Below are 27,749 nucleotides of genomic sequence, written 5' to 3'. Positions count from 1 at the left end.
TCTACCAGTCCACCTCATTCGTTTAAGTCCACCAAGATCAGTCATGAGTTAGTTCGTATCTTTCAACATGGCGGTCATGTTATTTGTTTCACTTATTCAGCTCGACCAATGACTCGGATGACCCTAACGAGCCCGACGATCGTGGCCAGGGGTAAGAAGCGCAACATGACCGTCGCCACCTGCACTTCGGCCAACGGGAAGCCTCCAAGCACGATCAAGTGGAACACATTGCTGAAGGGGGAAGCCACCTTGCAGGAGACTCGCAACCCGAACGGCACGGTGACGGTACGGAGCAGCTACGTGGTGGTCCCGAGCCGCGAGACACACAAACAGAAGCTCACCTGCATCGTGACGTACCGGGGCGAGAGGATCACAGACAGCGTGGTGCTCAACGTGCAGTGTAAGAAACCTGCTTTTGTTGAAGTTTCGTGTTTTACTTCCAACCATAAGTTTATGGCATTGCAGCTTCTAAAGTGCACAGCAAACAAGCTGAAATGCTTCATATTTCAAGTCAAAACTAGTAGATTAAACATTCATGCAGGGGAGAATCTAGACTGAAACACCAGGCTTGTTATCAGTCTGACGCTGACAGTTTCCTGAACTTTTCTGCAACTATGATTGGAAGATTTCATTCTTTTAGCAAACTTGACACAATTCTATCTCAGTTGTTTACATGCACTGTATAAAAATACGCCTAACTTTTTTTCCAATTAATGTCTGACATCAACTCAGACTGAGCTTTTCCTGTTTCTGGTCAGCAGCATGCCAGAATCAAACGTTTATATGTACAGGGATTATATTGCCTTTAGGCACAGTTGATCTTGTGGTTTTGTGTGCTTCTGATTAATTCACCTAAGATTACCATTGCAGTTAATTTGAAACACACCTGTGGGTGTATTTAAAGGCAACATTGCTTTTTTTGTGTGACATCATGGAAAGAATGAAGAAGAAACAACAGAAATGTCAGGAAAACAATTATGTATCTTCACCAATCCAGTTTCTCTTTCATTAATCTCACAGTAAATATTGTTTGAATGATCCTAACTGACTTAAAATCCATTGTCTGATTAAATGCCAGACAATGGAAAAAAAAAAAAAAGGTTAGGTGTCTTTTAACACAGCGAATCATTTGGTTGGAACCATAAACAAGTGAGGCGTGAACTTGTTTGCTTCAGAAGTTTTATTGTGATTCAGCAGGGTTGCAACAGTGTCAATAAGTTTTATTATCATGTTCTGGAGGGGTTGAGCTGACATCACTGTGCCTTCCTTGCAGATGAACCCGAGGTGAAGATTGAAGGGTTTGATGGAAACTGGTACCTGAACCGTCAGAATGTTCAGCTGACCTGCAGGGCTGACGCTAACCCCCCTGTGACGATCTACCAGTGGAAACTGTGAGTCTGACTTAAACCCGTCACGGAAGCCCTTATAGGCTCCGAAAACAAGATGTAGCGTGACTGCGTGCTGTTTCTCTCTCCTTAGATTTGTGGGGGGAAACTAAATCTTGTTGTCGAGGTGTTGCTGAGGCGCAGGAGGGACATTTCACAGAGTGGGAATGCTGAGCGAAAACGCACTTTCCCGACATTTTTATACACAAGAAACCAATCATCCAAGATAGAAGCAGCAGCCTCGTGTTTTGTTGTAAAACGTGTAATGAAGATAAAACCCCAGGCAGAGTACAATGGGCCTATTACAGCGGCAACACACTCCCCTATCTACCTGTCGGTCGCAGATACTGAGAGATAAATGCAAACGGTGCACACTTTATACTTTGTGTTTGCTGTTTTGCTTTTAAGTCTTTGGGCCAGCATGCAGGTGAGAGAGCGTTATTGTTAGCGCTGTTGTGTTCTCAGCAGGGTATGGAGGCAGCGGCTCATCCTCGGCTACTGAAGCCGAGACGTCGTAGATTAATCCATCATACCAGCTGAGATCAGTATTTCTGATTTGGTGATGATCAGAGCGAAGCCAAAAGGAAGAAAAGATACAAACGAGGGTGAAATTCAGAATAACAACTCAGAATGAGATTCCAGAACTGATAAGTAGGAAATATAATCCAAAAGGTATGTAAACAATGCAGGTAAATTTAGATATTCTCATAATCGGCATGACTGGGTAAGAATCGATGTTGATTTTGGACCATCAATACTTTTAAATCTTAAATAATAATAATACAACATCAGTTATTTTTAAATAAAAGTTGAGTGCACACATTTCAACTTATTTGGGAAATATTCACATAAACTCCCTCAAGTCCAGTGTTTCCCAAAGTGTGGGGCGCGCCCCCTGGGGGAGGGCGCGGGAAGCGGTATGGATGAATGAAAAAAAAAAAAAAACAGTTACACAAAAGTGTTTTACTGTAAAGATGGTTTGTAGTTTGTTTTATTGCAACCTGAAGTGTGAAATAAACTTCAGCGGAGTTTGAAAACAAAATATATGTATAGGTTTATGTTTGGTTGAACGATGTGTGTGACCAGTTGATTTTTTTTTCTTTTTGGGGGGAATTTTATTGTAATCCATAAGGCGGCCCAGAAAATCTTCGGGAACCACTGCTCTAGTTATTGGATAAATGTAATTTAGCAAAATATGAACAAGATTATTACGCAAACTTGCGGAAAATGTTACCTGTTTTTTTCCATTCTAAAAAAGATTTTTGATTCAGCTATCATTTTCTATTAAAACACCAAACAAGTTTGACTTTTCTGACCCAAATTGTCACTTTTAGAGGTAAGTTGGTTAAAAGGACCAGGAACATTTTAACTAAATGCAAAAGCTTGTAAACCTGAAAAAGCAGAAACAAAACAGTAACTAACATCAGTATGAACTGAGAGGGTGCTGATACAAAAAATAAGTACTGATGTTATGATTTATTATCCCCAAGAGTTGAGCAAATAATTAATTAATAGTTTAAAAAAAAATCTTTAATCTTTGGCTTGTGAAAGTGAACACAACTTGTTGTTGCAACAGGTTATTATAATCACAGACAAACTACAGTTTCAGTTTATGGATATGATATAAAAGCCCTGCCTGTGCCAGGAAACCAAAGTGATTTAAATGAGCTCTACCCAATTCTGCCAAGAAAAGTTGCCAGATCTCCTGCCAGACTTCTTCCCAAAGCTTGTGGATGACTAGAAAAAAGCATTCAGTTCCTGCAAAAAGCTAAATTATATTTTTGCAAATATCAGTCTGGGTTTTGTGCTTCTATGTTTAAATTTGTTTGTTTTTTTAGGGTAAAGTGACAATAAATCCCAACTTGTTCATTGAAGTTGTTTCCATCCTAAAAAAGCTTTGCTGTGGCTTGTGTTACTCAAGCTAATCAATATGTAACAGCTAAATAAACAACTTTGAGTTGGATTTTAAAATGAATGCATTTAGATTTTTATATTCCCACATTACGTTTCAAAACCGAAAGATCAATGTTGCAATGTTTCCTTTAATTGCTTTATGAAGATGAAGCAATTACAACTTCAATGATTTTGCGACTCATTAAATTTGTTGTTTCCATCTTACAAAAAGAAAGGAAGCATTGAAATTGTAAATGAATGATGTCTTTGCTGTAGCTTGTGTTAATCAAGCTAATCAATACGTAACATCAAAAATAAAATTAATTTGAGCTGGATTTTAAAATGAATTTGCTTAGATTTTTATATTCCCACATTATGTGTCGAAACCGAGAGATGAACGTTGCAATTTTTCCTTTAATTGCTTCATGAGGGTGAGGTTGAGAGCAACATTCCTGGATCGGAGGAGAAGAAACCCAGATGCACGAACACAAAATAAGAAAGCAAGATAATGTATTTTTTATTTATCTGAAGCAAGGGGAGATGGGAAGGGAAGAGGAGGAGATGTGATCTGGAAAGACGAGGGCACAGGGCTGACCGATCGGAGAGGACGGCCATTGCCGCACAGAAAACGAGAAGCCAAATCTGTTGTGAAGGTTCCCCTGGGCTCGGCTGTGGAGGTCAGCGCCAGGCTGTGAGGGAACGATGGAGCAGGACAGCATCATAAACACTTCCAACAGGAAGGTGTAGCCAATTCTAATTACCACTGGTACAAATACTCACATTTTTCCCAGACTTCCAGTTGTATATCTGACTTTCTTTCATTACTGTCCCAGTTGCAGTTGTTATTTTTACCATCTGCAGATATTTTTTCCTTCGTAGTTTCTTTTCTGAACCTTAAAATACACACTGCTCTTGCAGCTGAGGATAATGGTTACCGGGCAGAAACATCTGTTCTGTTTGAAATTTATCGTTTGTTTTGAAAATGTTTTCTTCTTAGGGCATCCTTTAGTTTTCTAAGTGGGCACAAGATGAGAAAATGAGGCTCAAGAGTTCATTATTATCACTTACAACTAAATTACTTGTGTGATAAGATTTCAGACTTCATAATTTTCTCTTTTTTTCCCTTCCCCTTTCATTAAAAAGCTATTTTCCAGCAGACAAGAAAACCCCATCGCATCCTTAAAGGCATTTTCCGTTTCTCAAAGACAAAGCCCTGCATGAATCAAGAAATCTGTATTTTGTTATTAATGCATTTCACAGTGTGATTACTTCAAACTCGACTCTAATTAGCTGGCTTGCTTATCTCTGCTCGGAAAATGAGATTCTATTAGTCATGTTGATTAAAGGCCACAATAAGACAACTGTTTGTTAATTTCTTCAGTCGCCAGTAGCAGTGGCTGAAATTCACAGATACTTAATAGCCTTTTAAAGGGCTTTTCAAACCTCAGTTTGTTTGAAAAAGCACAGCCAGTTCTGCTTTCATGGAGGCCACAAAAGCTTTTAAGATCCCTTTTAGGCAGTTATAAGTGAATGAAGAATTTTGGTGACCCACCATTGCATCTTTAGAGGTTGTTGTTTGCCAAACAACCGTTTTTTTCCCCCCCACCTTAAAATCCGTGTAAACCTTTTTAACTTAGGTTCAGACTATAGTGATATTGAGTTAGATTAAACTTTTCTCTCAACAGATGCCATGAGATCCTCACATTGTTATCAGGCCCAATAAATATCTCGATTATTTCTGTCCTCTTTTGGGTCCTTTGTAAACAGTATTTTGAGGCCCCTGGCTTTCCTCCTGGCCATAAAGACATTTGAGATTATTTTGCTTCGAACTCGTGGCAGTAGCTTTGGCAGAACAATCTGGCAAGACTCAACTTGGCTTATTAATATGTGCTTTTTATAGCTTTTCCTTGATATTTTGCAGAATCTCAGATGAAGAACTTAATGCGTTTGCTTTTTGGATATCCCCACAGTTGGCCTCTTTAGGGCAGCTTCTTCCTATTAATTACAACCACAAGCAGGACACAATTGTCACTCCATTTGCATCAAAAGATTTAATGGACGTGTCAGATTTAAAATATATACTTCTTAGCGTCTTTTAAGATTTGCTTTGTTGGAAAACAGAAATCCTAATTCAGCATTCAAAGTGATGTTATGAGTGTGTTTTTCCACAGGCTGTTATTGAAATTTTGTTGGTCCCCCTCTTTGGATTTTGCTTTTGAATTTGACCACAATTTATTTAATCCAGAGTTCACACAAGAGGAGGACGAAAAATGTGAGCAAGGCTAAAGAATAAACTTCCAGCCAGCCGTCAACAGATTTTTATGTAACTTCTGCATTTTTCTGTTATGTATAAAATTATTAGGATTGTTTTATACACAATTTAACCCGTCTACACCGATCTTGTCAGCTTGACACAGTCCAATTTGCAGTACCGTAACTCCGCGACACTTTGCGCTAGCTGAAAAATTTCTGGAAACGGAGACGCTGCGCTTTCCATCCAATATCAGGTTATTACGGTAATTTCATTCCCACCGTAGCAGGGAGTGAAATTAATATGATGGGAACTCTTAATAGATAAATAGTAAATTGCGATAATAACTTATAGATATTGAAAGCTCCAGTTGTTATTGATAAGTGGGCAATATATCTTCACTCACTGGACATTTAAAGAACATCATACAATTAAAATAAGCAAAAAAATCCAGGTGGAGGTTTCAAACTTGGGACTCAAGGGGATAAAGAATGAGTTGTTAGGATTTGTTCCTTTGATTGTAATTAGAGATGTTGCAGCTTTGTTTGAGACTTTTATTTTGGCGTAAGAAAGGAAGTAGCTCTTTAGTTGCCTTGTTTAGCTAATTAGGACTGTTTATCAGCAAAATCCAGCTAAAATATCGATTAAAAAGCCTCCACTGTTTTTTGGTATTCAGTAGAACAAAAAAAAAGAAGATAGAAAAAAATGCATTGTTACAGCTTCTTAACAGTGCAAACTGTTTGAATTTTATCCTCTCTAGTGCAAAATCTGAAACAACTGGACTTCATTAGGTTTTGTTTTCCCACAAATATTGCCAAAATCTTTTGTTGTTTGTTGTGTTTTGTTTTGAAGGACCCAGTGTGTCGTTTCATGTCGTTAGCTACATGTACCGTGACATTCCTACTCCTAGGACCCCAAATACTTTGAGTGAGCGAGGCAAAGCTCCATGTAAAGGAGTTCTAGCTTTAATTACAGGGTATATTTTCCCCTCAGTTTTTCCTCCTAAAATAATGATGCAGTTTAACTGACACAGAGAAGTGAGGTTGCTGCAGCCTCCTCACACCAACATCTGTACACAGACACTGCATACATGAGGAGCCCAGCCAGTCATCAAAGAATCTGTATCGCTCTCAAGCTGTTTGTTAGTCTTTTATTTTGCTGCCCCTCAGGCTCCATTCATGCCCACACACTCAGTCACACACACGCATACACTCCCCCCCGCCCCCTGCATTCACTCATGCGGGCATTGCTGGTCATGGCAGAGCCAGTGGTGAATCGCAGTTTGCAAGCCTTTCATTTCTACAGCAAATCAATTGAGCTTTGCAGAACTCAGCATTTGAAGGAGGTTCACAAGTTAACTGATTATTGAATCGTGACATACTGTATTGGGGGTTGTTTGCCGTCTCGCTGCAATTGCCTCACTAAGGTGACCAACGGAAAATCTACACACGCTCAGCTTTTTCTATTGCTTTGTGCTCAGAAATACATTCGAACCACAAAGGTCCTACACAGTAGGGTAAACTCTGAACTATGTATTTATAGTATTCCAGTTTTATTCCCAGTCTTGTTTATCCATACATACATCCCTCTCTTCATCAATCCAACCATTGGTCCATCAATCCATTCTTCTGTACTTCCATCCATCTTTCCATCCCTCTGTCCAACCATTCAACAGTTTTCATTGGTTCATCTGTCCATCCTTCAATCATCCTTACATCCCTTTGTTCCCCAATCCATCCATCCATGCATCTCTCCACCTATCATTTCATTCATCCACCCATCCATTCATTTTTATTGATCCATCCATGCATCCATTCACCGATCCGTCATCCATCAATCAATCCATAAATACATACTTCCCTTTCTTCGTCCATCCACCCATCCATTCATCTTTCCATCCATCTGTCCAACCATTCAGCAGTTTTTATTGGTCCATCCATCCATCCACCCATCCATCCATCCATCAATCCATCCATCCAACTTATTTTTATTGGTTGATACATCTATCTGTCCCTCCATCTGTCACCTGCCCATCCATCCATCCAGAAAAAATATTTTTAAAAAATATTTCTAGTAATACTGTTAATAATTACCTTTTAAAAATGTAAAATAATAAACAGAGAACTTTACAGTTGTGAGTGTAAGAATGTGTATAACGTTTTGAGCATGAATTAGGTGAAGGAACTCGTTTTTGATTTCATTTTAAACCGTCCTGATCTGGATCTTGTTATATTTCCTGTAGCGATATGTTAATTACACTCCATGCCCCTGTCATTTAAGAGCCTTGTTGAAAGCACAGCTCAAGTGCCTGATTGGTGGCCATTGTTAGCATGAGGCCTAATTTTGTTTTCTCTCTGTAATCTCATCCTGTTTTTCTCTCACTTCAGTAAATGGAGCGCCATATTGTTTTTAATGTCCTTGCACAGCAGCGCCTCTCAGAGTCTCTCTCTTTCCTTGTGACCCAGGAGCGATGACAGAATATCTTTTCAGCCGGCGTCCTCATTGTCACCACAGTCAGGCTGGAGAACTATTCAGCGCTATCGCAATTGTAACTCTTCTTAAGCCGAGTCCATTCAGGGCAGCCGATGAAGCCGATCGGGTGGAAGGCGACGGGAAACGGCTAATTGTCCTGAAAGTGGAAACCTCTTTTGAGCCTGCGGGCGCTGTGAAAAGTCGGCCCGGATAATAGAGTGGACGGGTTCCCGCGTTCATGATCTGTGACCTTAAAGTGGGCTGGCCTGATCAAAAGGACACGGGCGAGTCTGAGCGCAGCAGAGATAGTGAACCATAAAGACAAACACCTTTAGGCAGGAGAAATGGGCAGTCTTCAATAAAAGCCCGGCATTTGGTAGAGTCTGTATTTATCGCTTGATCAGCTGCCTCTTCTGACAGCTCTCTTGAGTTTTAAGTTCAGCCATGTGAGCTGGGCTGCAGATGAGGAAGCAGACCCCCTCCCCCCTTTTCCTTTCCTGTCTGTTTTGTATTCCTCATGCCGAAACAACCTGTCCTCCAGCATCAGCTATATGTTACCTGTTAGGACCGGGTGGGATTCCCTGTCCTCATAATTTTATTAGGACTTGATGGATGACATCTGAAATACGGTGCTGTCAAATATTCCTAGTATTTATCTCACCCACACATGCAGGGTTGTTCACCGCTCCAGATTTTTATTTATTTTTTTGTCTTGAAGAGCTTTTTTCTCTCTGTTTTTTTGTGGCTTGGAGTAATTCCGTCTTTTTATGTGGTCTGCATCATTGCCTTTTTTTTTTTTTCTTTATTCTTTTCGACAGTCTGAACGGCTCGCTACCCAGCAACGTGGAGATCAAAAACAACACCCTGTTCTTCAAGGGGCCCGTGACCTACGACCTGGCCGGAACGTACGTCTGTGTCGCAATCAACGGCATCGGGACGCGCACCGGAGTCGTGGACGTCAACATTACCGGTAGGCGAAAACACGGCTCCCGTTTCCGCTCTCTCTGCCTTCGGTAACTCTGGCACGGCTTGATCAATACAGTATCCATCAGACAACAACACAGTGCCTTACAAAAGTATTCACACCTCTTGGATGTTTTCAAAATGAACATTTGTATTCACTCTCTTTTTATTCTGATACACCTAAACCAGAGGTTTCAAACTGAAATGAACTGGGTGCCACTGTTAGCCCTGACTTGTCATCAGAAGTCCACTTTGGTTTTCAAGTAGCATAAAAGTCAAATATTTAGTCAAATAGGCAAACTGAATAATACCAATGCAAAACTGCAAATTATGCACAAACATTCTTCCTCCTTGTTAAATTAATTAATTGAACTAAACTGAAACAAACTGGTACTTTCCTTTTGTCCAAAAATTTGACATTACTTCTACAATTTACTGTATAATTATCAAAAATAAAAAAACTGTAAATATATTACAATTTGTCTTTTAGTTGTCCTTACAAATAAACGTTTATTACTGAGCTAACAATGCCAGTCTCTCACTGTACTTGGGCTTTTTGCTCACATTTTCTTAATGCTATACAACAAAAATATTCAAAAAGCAGTGTCTTTAGAATAAAGTTGTTTTTTTAATTAATCACCCTGCTTTTTTCAAGTCTGCCCCCTCAAAAACTGCTTGTACTGTACAATTAAAAATCATTTTATATGATAAAATTTTGAATCAAGTGACTGTAACTTGAGGGCCATATACATTTTATTTTTACAAAAAGCTGAGGGCTGGAAATAGGGACTGCATGACCCCTGGCCTTAAGCGCAATCCAGTACACACCACTTCCTTAATTTTATTAATTTGATGCTAAAATGCAGCTTTTCCATGACAAAATTAGGGTTTTGGATTACCAATGCTACCTTTATTAGAACAATAGTTTGTTTATTAATCACTTACTCCACAGATCTCACAGATTTATAGCCATCGAGTTCTGTTTGAAGTTTGGTAGAAGAAGGTTATCTGGTGAGGTTCAGAACAGCGTTAAACGTTTTGGTCCACATGCAAAAACTCTTATTTGTATCAGAAAGCGAGCACCGCCAATAACTGTGAACAGGCCACGTCAAGAAAAACGTTGGCGGCAGCCGAACAATCGGAAACGGTCGAGACAAAGACAGAAAAGCTGCTGCAGACACTGGGATAGAGGTTAATGTTGCAGCGGAACAACTGACAGAAACATTCATCAAAGCATCTTAGAATGGCCCACTCAAAGTCTTGATATAAATCTAATTGGGGAATATTGGGATTAAAAGGAGTAAATACTAATGCAAGCCACACTTAACAGATTTTTGTTTGTGCAGCGGTAAATGAAAACCAGGTTTTATTTAATTATGCACTACTTTGTGTTGATCTATTAAAAGAAATCCCCTCAAAATGCACTGTGGTCTGCGGTGACAAAATGGGCGAACAAAAACATCAAGACGCAGGAATACTTCTGCAAGGCATTGCAGCTGCACACATGAACAGACCAGTTGATTGTCACAAATCATCTGTGCGTCTGGGTGTGTGAGTATCAAGAGTTCCACACAGCTTGTTAGAACAACTCCCATCACACATCCAAACACGTGTGGGAGCAAACTAACACAGGTCTATTATCAGCGCCCAGAATAACCCACAGGAAATTGGGGGGTTTTAGGTGAGGGCACTGTATTGATCATAACTTGCTCAAACTGCTTGTGCCTCTTCTGCTTCTTTTGTCTCTTCTGGGGGAAAAACAAAATGCTGAGCAAAACTGATTCAGTTTTCTACCCTTCCACATAATTGCAGGCACACAGACTCTGTGGTTCTAACCCTGAGGAGACCGACAAAGCCTCTGCTATCCATTACAAACCAGATCCCACTATACATCCTAAAGATGAGGGGATCTTCCTCTGATTGGTAGCAGCTGTGTGCGTGGCGCTGGGAGACTGTTTCAGTTTTGGACTGGTTGGACTGGAAGGACTTTTCTCTCTCTCTCTCTCTTTCTTTAAGCTGCTTGGTTTCAGGGAATCTGGCGTGTTCTAACTTGCATTGCCTTGCATGTTAACGCGTGTCTCTGGAATTGCTGTGCTTGGTGTGAAATGAACAGCTGTTCCTTACAGTGTCATTTGCTTCTGCATCCTCTCCTTCCATGTGCTATTTCTCTTGCAGCAGTACGGCTCAGAAATAAAAACAAAACATTTTTTACCGGATGTGGCGACATTGTTTGCAGAGTGTAATAATATACTGTATATCTCAGAAGCTCTTAAAGAACCTTTAGAAACTCTAAATCACTGTGGACCAGCTTATATCGGGTGTTTAGCATAAAGAACTGCACAAAGCAAATGCACCAAAGTAATTTTCCATTTTTTCTTTTTTCATTGATCGCTTAAATTAACAAACCACAGTGCTGCAGTCCCAGTAGTCTTTGTTTATTCTCCTCATTTGTCTGCATAATTTTTATTGTGTGAGCAAAATGAACAATGCGTGAGTACATGATTGGAGTGTGCTCAGTTTCAGTTTGTCTAGTTTTAAAAAAAAAAACATATATTAGGTTTGCAACTGTTTAAAGGCTTGCAGATTTCTTAAGCAGCAGGTGAAACAAAAGGAATAATGAATCCGTGAAATCTCTCCTTATTCTTAGCAGGAGGAAACAACAGTGGCAACTTTCTGTGATGAATAATCTCAGGTAGTGCATTCCACCTGCACTACATTTTATAGTTAGGAACCATAAAATGATGCATTAGGATCCCTTTCCTGCAATCTTTAGGTTTCTTCAAAGTACAAAACAAGAAAAGACATTTCTTCAGAGCTACTTGTTGAGGCTTGTTGTCCTTAACTTTATAAAATAAGTGCAAGATTTGCATAATTGTTGCTAGGGGCTTGTTTGACTTGTTGTGAAACAAATACTGAGCAACAAATGCACTCTGTCAGAATCAGGCTGCACCCAAATGGTGTGGCTTTTAAAGAGACAGGAGCCAAAATGGACAGATGTGTTGCAGACCCAATGATATGCTTTTATTACTACATAAACTTTAGCTATACACAGTTCCTAAATTAGCAAATAAAATGCTGTTATAATCATTTTTACTCACTCAGGGAGATAATCTTAATCTAAGCCACACCTCTTTTTGGAAGTAGCCCAAAAAGGGGTGTGGCCTTTACAATTGAATCAGCAATTGTATGCATCCTTTGACATATGAGAAAATATGATTTAGTTTCATTTTAATATATCATTTCATGTCTTTCTGCATGGGTTGCACAGTGGCGCAGTTGGTAGAGCTGTTGCCTTGCAGGTCCTGGGATCTTTGTCTTTGTTCTCCCTGTGCATGCATGGGTTCTCTCCAGGTACTCCAGCTTCCTCCCGCAGTCCAAAAACATGATTGTTAAGTTAATTGGTCTACGGGTGTACCCTGCCTCTCGCCCGGAATGTTAGCTGGAGATAGGCACCTCCTGACCCCTGTAAGGGACAAGGATGTACAGAAAATGGATGGATGGATGTTTCAGCACGTCATATTTTCAGTCTGACAGTTTGAAGGCTGCTTTTATTTCCGCTAAAAAAGAAAAAAGCTCCATCCTTGATATCTGGAATTACATTCACATTCACTGCAAAACCTGTCCTGAATATTAAACATCACACAGCACCTGGTCGTCTTTTTGTACCCTCTGAAGTAATAAGCTGGCTGGAAACAAGCTCCAAGTGTTGTTCTATACTGTTACATGGCCAGGAGCACTGAATTTCCCAAAGGGTGCCTTACAAGCCTTAAAAGCACGTTGCCGGTTCCCATAGTAACACTGTCAAGTTAAAGCGAGAACAGCCAGCCTCTCCTCCTAATGCACAGTTCAGAGGCTCAGCTCCAGCGTGGCACCCCGTAAAATTGCAGAGCAGCTCAAAAATGGCTTTGGATGATCTGAAGCGGTATAGTTCGGCGCTTTTGATTCAAACTGACTGGCAGTGCAGTTTTGTCTTTATGCTAGTGCAGAATAAATCCTTTTATACAGTCATATTTAATAAATTTGAATATTTTATCAAAGTTCATTTATTCCAGTAACTCTGTTCACAAGGGGAAGCATATTAAATAGATCTATTACACAGGCTGATGTTTTCAAACATTTATTTGTGTTAATTATGATGATTTTTTTAATGCTTGCCACTAATGAACACATGAAATTCAAGATGAGAAACGAACAGATATTTATTTTAGTCATTTTTAACCTTTCCATCTAAAAGTCAAAACCACACATTGCTGAAAAAACTAATGGAAAATAAAACAAAGAAACAAAAAATCACATAAATAAATAAACAATATTTATATTCCTGTCAATGTGCAGACTGAAAAATATAGGTGGAAGCATAAGTTGTTTTTACCTTCATTTTTATATATATATAAAGCATTATGGAAATGAAAACAGCACAATCTTTTCTCTATATTTTTCTAAACTTAACTCCAAGAAGCTCTAGCTAAACCTTGTTGTATTTGTTTAGAAAATTATTCTTAAACAATAGTTATTTGATTTAAAAACAGTTGTAACTAATTACAACAACATTTTCACAAGTTAATCTCATTAATTGAAGTACAATTGTTTCTAATATTTGTCCTGACTTTTAATTAAACTGATATTAACACAAAAATATAAACTTAATTAAAATTTGGCCAATACCTGCTTAACCCTTTCATGCATAGTGGTCACTACAGTGGTCAGCTATCTAAAAGCCATTTTCTTGTGCTTCTTGTGGGTTTTTATGTTATAAATGCACACAGACCACTGAAGTGGACACTAATGCATCATAAAATACACTATCAACTACTGGCCATCAGCTGCAAATGCAAGAAATTATTTTTGTTAAATCCAATATGGCCGACAGACAAAAAAGCATGAGAACAGACATGGTCCCTCCTTCTACTGTAGACGACTCTTGCAGGTAAAACAAAATATTGTGACATCAGATAACCCCTAAAGAACAATACTACTGATGTATTTTTCAAATAACAACTTTGTATTTAGTGAAAATTACAATTGATCGCCTAAAAAGATCAAATAAAATAAAAATTTACAACATTTTTTTCCTCTTTTTTTCTATGCCCTAAGAAAATACAAAAAATTGGAAAAACTCCTGACACAATGGATCATAATTCATGCATGAAAGGGTTAAGGGTTGCTATTTTCAGTAAATCTCATCTTAGCATTATTCTATTTATGAAATATGACTGTAGGTTTCATACTTGTGCCTTTGTGGTTAATGTGAATTTTCTTCTAATTGGTTTGAAGAAACCGAATGAATGAAGAATCTGTTTCAGGCGAAATTCAGGTTTAACAAAAGACTTTCTACTGAAATTCCAAAGGACTTGTGCCGACTTGACATGTGCTGTGTATAATTGGAGCTGAACAAATATGCTGATGAGTCATTAACCCGTAGGTTGACAACTGGTGTTGGAGTCTGCACAGAGTGAGGTCTAGGTATTGCCACCTAAGTGTCCTTTGCAGCGTAGGAAGGTGACGAGGCAACAGCCTCAGTGCATTTGTTCAATAATTCAAGGAACTGGAGGGTTGGGAAATATAAAACAGGCATTTTTCTTCTTGTTAAAGTCTAATTTTAATGTTTCTGAGATGTAGAGGCTCTCCAAGGAGTTGTTTGAGAATCAATAACTCAGCCAGATGGTCTCTTTAGCCTCCAGTCAACTTTAACAAAGTAACGACAAAAGTGAAGCCCGAGCAATCAAGATTCAAAAATCCCTTCCAGCTCGACTTTTTGCTGGGATATGCATGATTTTGGTGGTGGCTCTAATTTTTTTTTTCCGTTTTGTTTTGTTTTCACTTTCAAAGTTAATTTTTTAGATTGACAGAGTAATGTGCGGCGCACCTGTCGGTTAGCCAGCCCCCGCCACCTGTGTCAGGGAGATAAAATGTCCTTGACAATTTGTTTGTAGGGGAGAAAAAAAAAGCTATTTTCTCACTGTGGGATGCAGCGCTGATGGAGCTCTTAAAGGAAAGCGCATTTTAATCAAGCTTCTTTTACTGACGGATTTGCAGGTGCTGCGGTGCTGCAGATATCAGCGGGGCCACGGCGCGCCTTGTTTCAATTAGCTTAGGGATGGCGCTCGCAGCTCGCATGGCGGCGACAATAGTAAGTCGCGCGGGTGACGGCGGCTTTCCACGACGACACGTGTTCTGCAGATATGGTGTCAGAATCTAATGAAGCACTTCTCGGTTTTTAATCTGTCCTCGCTCTCGGGGAAGAAAAGGCGGAAGAGGAGGCGCCATGTGATGCTTCCCGCCTCATTTACATGCAGTTCAGAAATCTCCAGAGATAAAGTTGACGAGTCGTCAGAAATGATTAATCAGCTAATTACCAACAGGCATCGGAGGCCGCACTGAAAAGTAAAGACAATTAAACCAGCGCCACTATGGAGGTTGTTTTTTTTGACCAGTCACTCTCAGCAGCTTTTCAAAGCGTCTAATAGGAATGCCACTCAAGCAGTCAGAGGAAGCCGCAGGAAGAGGGGCTGAGTGAAGCGGTTAAACCTCAGAGATCGTCCTTCAGCTCACGAGAGCTAAATCAGTCTTTCATTAGGATAATCAGCTTTCCACCACCGCGCTCTGTTTTCGTGTTTGAAACAAATCAATGTCGCCACCTTAAATTTCTTCCCAGCTCATAATGCGGCGTGATGAATGGCCGTTTTGTCGGGACGGCCTTACAATTATGTCATTATCGCCTCTGAGAAAGCAGATGTGTGGGTTTTTTTTTTTTTTGTTGTTTGTTTTTTTCTTAATTCTTGGCAGTCAACAGTAAATTGACATGTGGGAAAGTTTTTGCTTTCCATATTCTTGGATATATTTGTTTACCAACTTTGAGATTTATGCTCTCACACATAAGAGCCGGTTTGTGTGAGAAAACCGTACGAAGATGGCGCATTCATTCAGGATCAGCTGGAAGGATGTCGGATCTGTCAGGGGGCATCATGTTTGTGAACCTTTCAGAGATCACCCCCCACTCATGGATCAGCTGTACTTCTTTTTTTTGTCAGTTGTGCTGCAGGGCCTCACCACACGGGTTAGACTGGATGGAGTGCTCTCTTAAGTTTAGAGAGAAGGCAGGAGGACGGACGCCTCGGAAAACACAGGACTATCGTTGCCAACTTCTGTTCACGCCTGCCTGAACAAGCAACAGTCAGCTTCTGTTGGGGAAAATCAAGTTACCAGAGAAAATGGTGGGGGGGGGAAAAGAAAAAAAATAAATAAAACCTCCGACAAAATGAACCAAATAAGTTGGGAAGCGTTCTGTGGAAATATAAGTAAATAAAACATGTGATTGCGCGAGATGCTCCAGTGAATCAGATTTTTTCGAATTTAGTCGAGTAGCGAAAGATGGAAGGCAGAAATAAGCTCCGAGGCAAACAGCATCTGGGAGCGGAGCAGAGGTGGAAAAGAGGGCAGAAGGCTGTTTACACGACTTTACGTAACAGCCTGTGTCAACCCCCGCTGCTCGCTGGCTGTCGCTTGCTCCATCCTCTAATTCCAACATTTCTCTGATATTAAGGGGATAAAGCACAGAGATGATGAGAGGGGGTGAAACGGACTAAAAACAGATTTTAAAAAAAACTCGCACTAGAATCTGTGATGGAAACAAATGATGCAAATGTAGAACAGTAACTGCATCCAAATGCTCAAAATTTCATGTCTGAGTGTAAATATCACATCCAGAAATGGTGTGATGAAGCAACAACAGGAGGAAATGATGATGCTAAAAAAGCACCTGTCATAAATCCTCCAGGGAATATTCACACTGTCGCTTTGAAGGTTCATTTTAGGGATTTGACTGATAAAATCTGATCAGATCCGGCCCATCAGATAAAGATTTTATCATACTGGCTGCAGAATCACTGTAATCTAACGTGCTACTGCAAGCCCCCAGAACGACTTGAGGCCAAGTCTGCATCGATTCTTCAAGTTGCTTAAACTCCGCTCTAGTAGCAGAAAGCAACTTCTCCTAAGAATATTGTCATTTTGAATGACATAAAACTTTCTGCGGAAGAACTTTCTACGTCTCACTGTAAAAGAATCTCCTCACTTTGGCCTTCAGCTTATCAATTTCATTTGATAAGCTACATTTGACGTATTTTATGGATATTTAAAATTTTAGTTTGACCTTGAATACTTGGAGGAGTTGCACCGATCCAAGGCTGAAATGAAAGAAGGGTTAGCCTGGCTGGTGGTTAAACACTTTGCAAACCTAAGGAGTTACATCACAGTTGTTGCAGAAAAACCAAAGAAAGTCCAGTTAGGATTTTGCCACAAATTGACACCAAAGTTGAATTTTCTGGCTTATGTGCAAGAAAACTAAAGCAGCACATCCCACAGTGAAACACGGTGGTGGCGGTATCATGATGTGGAATGTTTTTTTGTTTTTTTCTTTTCCATACCGGAGTGTATGCACATCCTTAAAAATTTGTTAAAAGTCTTAAATTTTTGTATCTAAAATTAAGCCCTTAGAATGTCTTTAGTTTGTTTTAAGAAATGTAAGAAAAATCAAAGATCTTAAATGTCATTGTGGCAATTCGGTCTTATGTTTTGTTTTTAATTGTGGGACTTTTCAGTCAGGCAAAAGTTTGACTCACACCCAGACATCTGCCTGTGCTGCTAATATACTCGTGCTAGCTAGCTAGGATTTTGTGCAGCTATCATGGGTAAGTGCAAATGTCTCACCATTTGGCTGGATGTTGTTCATTTTTGCCAGTGGCTAACTTCTGTTGCCAGCCCGTACGAGTCAGCAGGACTCCTCTATTTATAGTTTTTAAAGTATTAAATTTCATTCAGGCTAGCATTAAAAGGGTCTTTAAAAGTCTTAAATTTGACCTGCTGAAAGCTGCAGATACCCAGCACCCTGTTTTACATGTTTTATTTGTAATTTGAATTGCTTTCACACTGTGTGTTGACTTATCCCATAAAACCCCAACAACCAACCTTGGAATTTGAGGTTGGCAGATCTGTTAGACCCTTTACTACAGGTCTGCGTAGATTTTACTACGGTCTAAGTTGCTTGTCTCAAAGTGACATTACATCCATCTCTCTGTGTTATTAAGACAACGGCAAGAAGATCCTTGAATGAAACAAGTAACGCACCACATATTACTGACATCTAACAGCGGTGCTTCTCTGTTCAGCCATTTGTCTCTTTCTATTCCCAAACAGAGATGAGAGACATTACGATGTCGGCTTTGCACAGGGTTCCCTTGCAATGTGAAATTTGTTTGTCTTTCCCTGTCATCCATCTCAATCTGCGTTCTATACCATATTGCGGCGTCGGCGTCTCACATCGCCGCCTGCATTATTCATAGACCCAAAGGCCACATGTGTGTGTTGTGTATTATTACACTCTCATTTGAAGCTGAGCTATGTCAGCAGACATTTGAGGACCCCCCCCCCCCCCCCACACACACACACACCTCCACCCCCTCCTGCATGTTTCTCAGCACCCTTGAACCTTCTGCTTTGACAACTACAAACCTGCAGGCTTTCGCATCTTTAGGATGATGAAGCGACTTCCTCGCCCCCACGTCTTCGGCTGCTGGCGCGGGGGTTGCCTGTGTCTCAGATCCTGCCAAGATCACACCTCATTATCCAAATGAGACATTAGCACGGACTGCTCCCGTTGCTCGAGCAGCGCAGGCCGGCCCATAAACCCTAAGCGGCGTTGTTCTGTGCCAGAGTAAGTGCTGCGTAAAACGGAGGAGAGGGATGCTCCCTTTTTCTCCAGAACGGATGGGTTTTATTTCACTATTTGAAGAAGAAGAAGACGTAATAGCCTGACTGGACACTTGAAATGCAAATGTCACCGGGGAGACCATGTGAGAGAAGAGCAGCTGAGATCGAAGTGATTTATCTTAACATTTCTTTCTGCATGGCTTGCTGTTTCTGCTCTCCGGAGGATATGCAGAGGAGAGGGATGTGGCAGACAGATGGAGCAGCGGAGGGGGGGATTGGCTGAGCCCCCTTCGGCCCATCTCACCTCCTCTTCCTCATCCTCCTTCTTCCTCCTCCTCGCTGTCCAGCCGTGTGGTGTTGGATCTGTCACGCCTCCCTGAGAGCCTGATGAAGTAGGTCACATGCTGTCCCAGAGTCTGACCGCTGGCTCCAAAGCTGCTGCTGCTGATTCGGCTGCGCGCCGATTCGCTCATTACATTCCCAACGTAACAACCGGGCAGCAAAAATAAAAAAAAGCAAAAAGATATATACATAAAAACAGTCAGTGATGGAGTTGAGAGCAGGACAGTTGCGGTAAACAAACAGAGCCCTGACCTTTTCCGGCTCAACGCATCCTAATGTGCAGATCCGTTTGCAGCGAGCTCGCTGACCCAACAACAGCCTTTCCGCTCGGCTCCGGAGCCGCATGCAGGCCGGCAATAAAGGGAGAGACGGTTTAATAACGCTGCATTATGAGCAAACATGTTTTTAAAGCAGCACTGGTGTTAAGATGCTGGTGTAAATATTCAACGCTCATTAAAAGTGCATTTAAAGTGATTAGAAAAAGGCCCCTGTAGCACAAAGTGATTATCTACAAGAACTCAGAAAGAAATCACACACAAAGAAGCGTTTCCAACCTTAATGTGGCGTTTGTGTTTATGATCTACCAGCTTTGTGAAAATGGCTGTAACTTTGTTTATTCCTGCTGTGAACCACCGCATTGTGTGTTCTAACCATCAGTAAAGAGTAGAGAGAGCGTTATGTGTCCAGAAGTATTCACACCCTCCACATTTTATCACGCTACAACAACCACAAACGTTTTGAGATATCATGTATCACACCAACACAAAGTGGAGGATTACTTTGAAGAGGGAAAATTACATCCCATCCATCTTCACTGTAACTCTGCAGCTTCTACTTTCCCTCCATGTTTCACAGTAGGTGAAGTGTGTTCAGATTGTTTAGTTCTTCTTTGTTTTTCAAGTTCAGTTTTGGTCTCATCTGATTAAACCAACAAGCTACATTTCTATTTGCCACAAGGTCTTCGATGAAAGCCAGATTTATCGAGTTCATGACTCGATAAATCTGAGTCAGAGCTACCGATCTCTGCAGCAAGATTATATTAACAAAGTCAGTAGACCCTCACAGATTTTCTGTGGAACATAACTCCAAATTATTTGCAGAAAATTGACCCAGCTCAAGATTTTTCCGTTGAGCATTTTTAAAATATTTGAAAGGTACAAAGCAGCTGATTCAGGGGGCAGTATGTTTATTTTTTCTTACCACTGATTGGCTGCAACCCCTGCAGTGGAGATGAGGATTGTAGATGTTAGCTTCAGGCTAGTCCCAAGACAGTTTCCACTGTGTGTATTAATGCATATTAAACTGTATTTAGTGTTTGAACTTTTGAAACAGGCAGATAGAGTGCTGCTTACGAAGCTAGCTATCATGGTCACACATGGCGGCAGAAAAACTGTTTTCCTGCAACTGTAAAATGTTTATCTGCCGTTAGTACAGCTGCAGCGTAAATAAGCATGATTGACAGTGCTAGGACCCTCCCCCTGGCTCTGATTAGTTGTCTCTAACAAGGAGTGGTGAATTTCTGTAGATGACAGTAGGACCACAGGGTGGAGGTAAATGAGTACATATTGTCAGGATCATGTTTAAGAAACATGTAAAAAAAAAAAAACATATTTTACCTACTTCGGTTACATATTTTCAATTTTTTTAGACACTTACCATAAAACATTAAATTTTTTCATGTGTGATTATGTTCATCTTTCACTTAAAGTCCCAATAAAATACCTTAAGTTTTGTAGCTGAAACATGACGACATGCGAACGAGTTTAAGGGTTTCCTTCCGTCTGTCTTCGACAGGACGCACGCTGCTGCCTGCTGTTTTTCTCTGACAAGATTGATCCTGCTGGTTGCCGCATGTTCACACATGCAAAGCAGAGATGATGTCACCGGTGTTTTGATGAGAGCGTTTCGCTGCGTTATCTCCTCCAGCACGGCTCCTCTCCCCACTTCTTATCCACTGGCCGTTTTGAAAGAAAGAAATTCAATTTGAGTTATGGGTTTGAAGGTTTTAGTGCAGCAAGTGGCATTTACCTGCATATGAGGTGGGTTCTGCCCCGGTAGGATAAGTGATAGTGAAATGAGAAGTATTTTTGACAAATGGCGAGGAAAGGAAGCGTGGATGTGGAAGAAAGGAATCAGTGGCGAGATTTGCCTCAGCTGCAACTCCCCATGAAGCATGTTTAATTCCCGTCAGTGACGAGCTTTTATTCGTTGTGGCAGAATTACATTTCCATGACTTCACAACTACTGGCAAATTCAGACAGGGGAAGTAATGAGGATCTCTGGATCCACTGAATTAATGTGTCTTCTCCGATTGTCCCCGTCGTCATTCGCTCATTATGCCACTCTTTATTTGCTGTTGTCACCGTTGCCGACTTCTCCAAAGAGCCCCTCTCCATCTTCCTTTTTCCTGCCTGTCAACGCTCCCCAACTTCTTCTGCATTTCCTTTTGATCCTCTGTTGTCTGCTGCTTGTTCCTCGATTAGTCACATTATCACACTACTCCCTGTACCGCGCTTTGAAATCCTTTTCATTTTCCCAGCCTCTGTCATAACCTTGTCCAAGAGATTGTTGCTAAGACTCAGGAATGTTCAGCTCCTTCTGTTTCGCCTTTTTGTCGTGTGTAGACACGACTGCAGCACACCTAGAAACCTGCAGGACAGAGTTGGGAAACAGCTCCTCTCTCGCTCTAAAAGGCCCTTCTGCTTCAGACGCTCCTTTCCTTCAGCATCTTTGAACATTCGGCACTCCTGCTGTTTGTTTTATGCTGTGCCTTCCACTGAAATACAAACCCTTGCTCTGTATCTAGTCTGCTGCTTTTCAGAAGCCACAAATCATTTCCACTACAAGATCTCCTTTCCTTTTTGTTTTTATTGGGGTTGCACTTGTTTACCGTTTTCTTCTTTTAACGATTCGTCTGCTTTACAACACCTGGCACAGCTTGTCACGCTCCTTAAACTTTTCCAGATTTTTAGCCACCAACTTCAAATTATTTATGATGGGATTTTATGTGACCCCACTCAAAATGGCTCATAAATGTGAATAAAAAATTAATAATTCACCCATTTTACCAAAGAAAACCCTGAGAAATATAACCTGCATTTGGATTTACTATGTTAAAGCCTCGAGAAGTCACATATGTAGTAAAAAAAAAAAAAAAGATTCCAACTGTATGTAATTTAATCTCAGAATACGATAATCTGTTCTGTGAAGACCCCAGACAATTTTTTAAAAATGCCATGAAAGTGGGCGGAGTCAAGAGTATGCTTAGGGGCGTGGCCAAGTGTGTGGCTTAGAGGAGGGGGTTAATTGAAGCTCTACTCAAGAAGAGGGAAAACGCTGTTATCAACTTAGCAACTTTGTTGCTAAATGTAGCAACTTTTCAGACGCTTGAGGTGATGATTTTTCAAACAAGTGACTAGGGACAAATCTGTCAACTTTCTTCTTTGTTATTAGAGACTGTGGCAACATAAAGATAGCACCCTCAAGGCTCAATTTATACAGTTTATCTGCGAAATAAGAAGTTGATTTGGGGTTTTGTTACGTTTTAAGAGTTTTCTGCAAGCTTTATATGTTTCTCAAGTTCAACACACTTAAAGCAAATCAATGGCTTCCCTTGCCTTTGCAGAATTTGATGATGTATTCAAGAAATAACTCATTAATTTCAGTCATCTGTGTTGAAACTGGAATTAAAGACCAGAATCTCTCTGGCAAGACTTTACATTTGCACAGATGCCCATCATTCAGACTGACTGTCCCTGAGATGAAGGTCATAGTGACACGTCCCAAATAAATGTGCAGTTCTAACAAAAGCAAAATGACACTTATGTAAAGTGTTTGTTTAAATTCAATTCATAATTTTAGGATAGTTTGGTTGGTTGGCCTATAAGGCAAAATCCCTACAAAATACATAGTTTGTTGTTGTAGCAAAGCGGTATGAATAATCAATGAATAATTTTTGGCTGTGAACACGGCGGCCTCAGATGGATCTCTAAAGGAAGCAGATTTTGCCACTAAAACCTTTGGACACAGTAAATCATCCTTTCTATCATGTCAAACGTTCAGAGCTGTATGATTAATCCTAAACGACGGGGATGTGGCATTAGAACAAGCAAAGCATTTCCTGTTATTCCTGACTTGCATGCATCTATTAGGCCTTTGGGCTGAATTATAGCCCATCACAGAACTTGCTTCCTCCTATTAATCTTAGCTGCACGTTTTAGACGTTGCAAGTCAAAGTTTCTGCCACTATCTACATATTTCCGCTGCGCCGCTAATAGACGCCCTCCTTTTCTGTTTGCTGGAACAGTATCATAGCTGCTGCTGGGGTCGTCTTTATCTGCCGGTTGGCAGGTGTTGCTGGTAGCGAAGGTGAGCAAAGAGGAACGCCTCGTCTTTGCTCCCTTCTCCTTCTCCTCCAGGCTTTTAAATCACCTCCATTTCAGACACGTTTTCGTGAAAACATTGTTTCTGAAACGTGATTAGTTTGCACCATGGCTACTCAGATTCCTTCCTGCATTCACACAAGACTGCTGCTCTGGTAGAGAGTTATTTTCTTGTGATATCTTCATGTTTGCAAGCCTCTGATGCGACCTTGTAGGGGGGAGGAATGAGAACGGGGGAAGAAGTGGGCTTGATAACAATCTGAAAAGAGGCAGATTGTGGTTTTTTTATGTTGCAGAATAAACGCACTGTTCCTCTGCTGCACTGAGGAGACCCGATGAGCATTAGAAGGTGTTTTTCTCAGGTTTTAAAGTATTCCAATTATAGCACAAGAGTTATCGGGGTAAAGCATCCTCAGCTTTTTGCATTAGCTGTGTTTGCCAGGACAGGTTCTTCTCGGGTGGGAGGCCACCACAAAAATCTGTGAGTGTTTAGAGTTGGTTCAAGTTCGTATTTTCTAAGTTTATTACAAGGTTACCACATAGTCTGGAAATGGCAAATGTGGACTGTGGAAAATATTTTCTTCTTTTCTTTCTTCTTTCAGTCTTCTTTAATTTTCCACATGCCCTCTTTCTATGTTCCCTTTTTACTTTGTTCATCCTTTCTCTTTTCTTTCCTTCCTTGTGTCCTGCACCACTTTATTTGTGTTTTTTTAGTCTTCTTTCCATTTTGTTTCCTTTATTTTCTTCCTCCTTTCCTTTTTGTTTCCTTTATTTTCTTCCTTCTTTCCTTTTTGTTTAGTTCATGTCCTTCCTTTCTTTTTTTGTTTTCTACCTCCTCTGCTTCCTTGTGCACTTCCTATCTTTCAGTCTTTTGGGCCTTCATCTTTCCTTCCTTCGTTCCTTTCTTCCAGTTTCCTGTTGTTCAATATCTAAATCCTACCTGCTGTTGAGATATTATAATTATTGTGTTTACATGAAACCTCTTCCTTCAGTCATTAGTGGTGAAGAAATAGTGTTGATCCTTTATAGGGGTGGAGATAACAGTGAGCACCTCGAAGGCTGACGTTGGGACCTTTAACTGCCTCTGATCTGGACCTTAACAGGCTGCCTCTCAGTCTTTTACCCCCTTTAATGAAAGTAAATGTCTCATTTTAGCAACCTGGGTGAAAATCGCCCTAATTAAGATTGAAATGAGGATTTAAAAAAGCAAAACCAGATCTTAGCCGAGGAGGTCAGCGAGGGGCAGTGAAGAGGATTACAGCCGAATGTTTTCCCTTTGCCGTTCTCTTCTTCAATCATCTGGATTTCCGCCCCTCTTCGGGCTCGGTGGAAGGATGCGTTCTCCAGCAGGGGTGACCTGGCTCTGCTCTCCCATTGATGTGTGTAATGAAGGCCTGTGTCTGAATAATCCCATTAGGTGGTCAGATTAAAACCTGAGCTGATATTTGAGACCGTGCCCGGCGCCTCTTTAGAAATTGGAGAGCTTTGCAGCCGGGCCTCGGGAGAAAGGCGGCGGCAGCGGCGGCGGCATTCCGGAGGTTTCTCCTTTTTGGACTGATAGAGTGCCATTCTAATTACAGCAGAGAAGAAGGCTTCAGTAGCTTCTTAACTTTACCCAGACCCATCCCTTTATAGCCGCATTATGCTCAGATTCATCGTTTCTAATAAAGAGCCGTTCTTATCAAGCGGAACTCATTTGATTCAAGGCTTCAGGTTGATCATTTGAAAAGATTTTCTTTTTCATGTTTGAAATTAGTATCTTTTTATATTAAAATGTGTCCCTTTTGTTCATGTGATGTTCAGTTTGATTTGGCTGACTTGCACCGTAGCATCACTGTTGCGATGCCTTGCATTCATATTCACACCAGTGGACTATTTCAGATTTCTTTTCATATCACATGCATACATTATTTAAATTGTACGTTTTTTCCAACTTTCAAGGACTCCATGAATGCAGTATTTAGTTGACTGTAATAGTTTAGTTGATGGAGAGTATTTGTTGTAGATCCAGTTGATTTTGTCATTTCAGTTTTCAGCAGCAATATCGCAATGCTAAGTTTTCCAAAAAATGTGCAGCATAAGTTACTTGCTCTTATAGGAAGACCATAAGAACACCTGCCAGCCATGTTGGCTACTTAGCGAACATGTCGAACAGCAAATGAGGGTAAAATCGAACTTTCTACATGTGGAAAACCAACACTAAATACCACACTGAACACACTATTCCCCTCATTTAAACATAGAAGTGATGACATCATGCTGTGGGTTTTTTCTTTCTATGGGGAAAAGAAAGCAGGAAGATAGAAGGAGCTGATAAAAGGTCAATTCTCGAGAAAATGTGGCTGACACTGGAGGCTAAAGTAGAGGTCGATGTTCGAATGGCCTAGTTAAATCCCAGCCCAAAATTAGATGCAATTGTTTTGCAAAGAAGAAATGGCAAATATTTCTGCATCAAGATTTAAAAACCTGACCGAGACAAAACGGTAGTTAGAGTTGGATTATACAAGAAATGCTTTGAACATTGTTTCTTCATTGTGTTGATTTAATGTAGTTGGTTGTGTTAGGTTTTATTTAGGGGTATTGGTGTAAAGCGGACTGAATACATAATAAGTCATAAACCTGTGGATCATTTTCTTTCACATAAACTCCTGCTGAAAATCCAATGAGTTTTTCGTTGCTTGTTTGAGAGGTTTGAATACTTTCTCAAACTTCTGCTGATGGGTTTTCATTCCTTTGACTCAGCTTGTAGGCGACGCTGATCCAGAAGGCAAACAAGTTGCGTTCAAGGCGTCATGTTTATCGGCTCCAGATGAACATATGGACGGCTGTTAAAATCTAATCCCAATCACATTAAGACGTCTCATAATAGAGTGGCAATAAAGCAGATATCAAAGCAAAGGCCAAACTAGTAATCATATCAAAAGCGGGAAAGCTTCTCGAACAAAAAGCTTCCCTTTTCTTTGATCCTTCGCTTGAATTAAATGCTGTTTTTTCCCATGAGGTTTTGTTCTGTGAAAAAAAGTGGACTGACCACGATGTCTCACTTTACCCTCAGACATGAATGCTGTGTCATATGCAGCCAGCAGTAAGTTAATAGTGCTATATTATATTACGTTCTATATCAATGCATATCTTTCACATTATTTCCCTTCTTTCTTTGTCGTCCTTTCTATAAAAACGACACATTTCCTCCTTCTAAAGCGATGCCGTCTCTTTGGTGTGTCGCTCGGCTGCTTCAGTGGATGAGCTCCGTGTTTATCTGCTCTCTCAGTGCTTTGTGTCCGCGTATGCTTGGCTGCTGATAATCATCCCAGGCGGCGCTCTCTCATTTCATTACCTCTGCACAGCTGATGAAGATGTCTTGTGGAGCTACTTCATGTCGGACTCCTCTGGAGTCTGCCTTTCACTATGTTTATTTTAAGCTGATTCATTCAAAAGATGAAAAGGTGTTTTAAAAACTCCCTTTTTTGATTTTTTTGATTTTTTTTTTTGTCACTTTGATGTTTTAAATCCAAGCAAATTGAGCTGTGCTCAAAAAATGAGTTATATTTTTTGGGAAAAAGCTGTTGAAAACAAGCTGACCTTGTGTGAAATTAGACTTGTTTAATCATAAATTAACTGTTAATATAGTCAATAACCAATAGAGAAGATCGGCACCTAATTTTAGGTTCTCATGTAAGTATTGCCTGATTATGTTTTGGTTTGATTTCAAGTGAAAATCACTGAGCTGGGACCTGTCTGACAACATGAAGCAGGGTGAAAAAGAAAATCTCAAAAAGTAAATCCTTGTCCAATTTCCAAAGGCCAAAAACATGGAAATGAAGATTTTGGTTAGTCAAAGTCCAGGCTGAAATTAAATTGAGATGCTTTGGTGTGACGTTACACTTGACAACAAAAGGTGGGACGTTTAGTTTTACATTTAGGGAGCAGTTACTCTACACATTAAATCAGTAAATTGCTTTGTCTATTAGAATTAGTTTGATCTGACACATTTAAGTAGAAAAACTAGAAATGATTACCTTCATAGCGCTGTAAACGCTCCTGCTGCTGCTTTCTAACTAAATTGTTCAAATTTCTGGTTGATGCATGCTGCTAAACTTTGACTCACTCTGTCCGGTCCGCCGGGGGTTAATGTCATTCTGTCCGTGTCTGAACTGCATGTTATCGTCCTCAACAACATTGGGATTGGGTGGGCTTGGCTGTGGCCGTCCGGTGGGGGTCCTTCCTTTCCCTTTTGCTTTTCCGTCCTCGTCTCCCTTACATCATCTTTCCTTTTTTTTTGTTTTGAAAAAAAAAATGCACCTGCACAGTTGCACCTCCTCCCACCAGAGCACTGACACACTCCCTTCCATC

The 27,749-nt window shown here is 40.4% G+C and overlaps 1 protein-coding gene across 4 annotated transcripts in view; it reads left to right on the top strand.

Moving 5' to 3' along the window:
• The window catches only part of nectin1b (nectin cell adhesion molecule 1b), a 232,721-nt gene that overhangs the window by 85,768 nt on the left and 119,204 nt on the right, over positions 1-27,749 (top strand). For 3 of the 4 annotated variants that reach the window (XM_032545354.1, XM_032545355.1, XM_032545357.1), the window contains exons 3-5: positions 101-400; positions 1,274-1,391; positions 8,820-8,971. In XM_032545354.1, the coding sequence (XP_032401245.1) occupies positions 101-400; positions 1,274-1,391; positions 8,820-8,971 (570 nt within the window). Of the gene's footprint in view, positions 1-100; positions 401-1,273; positions 1,392-8,819; positions 8,972-26,451; positions 26,482-27,749 lie in introns of all 4 variants that reach the window. The other variant, XM_032545356.1, reaches the window with a different exon arrangement.

This window comes from Xiphophorus hellerii, chromosome 18, assembly GCF_003331165.1.
Source record: "Xiphophorus hellerii strain 12219 chromosome 18, Xiphophorus_hellerii-4.1, whole genome shotgun sequence".
In the NCBI taxonomy this organism is placed as follows: domain Eukaryota; kingdom Metazoa; phylum Chordata; class Actinopteri; order Cyprinodontiformes; family Poeciliidae; genus Xiphophorus; species Xiphophorus hellerii.
Note: the sequence above shows the minus strand (reverse complement) of the source record. Positions and strands in the feature narration are given on the sequence as shown.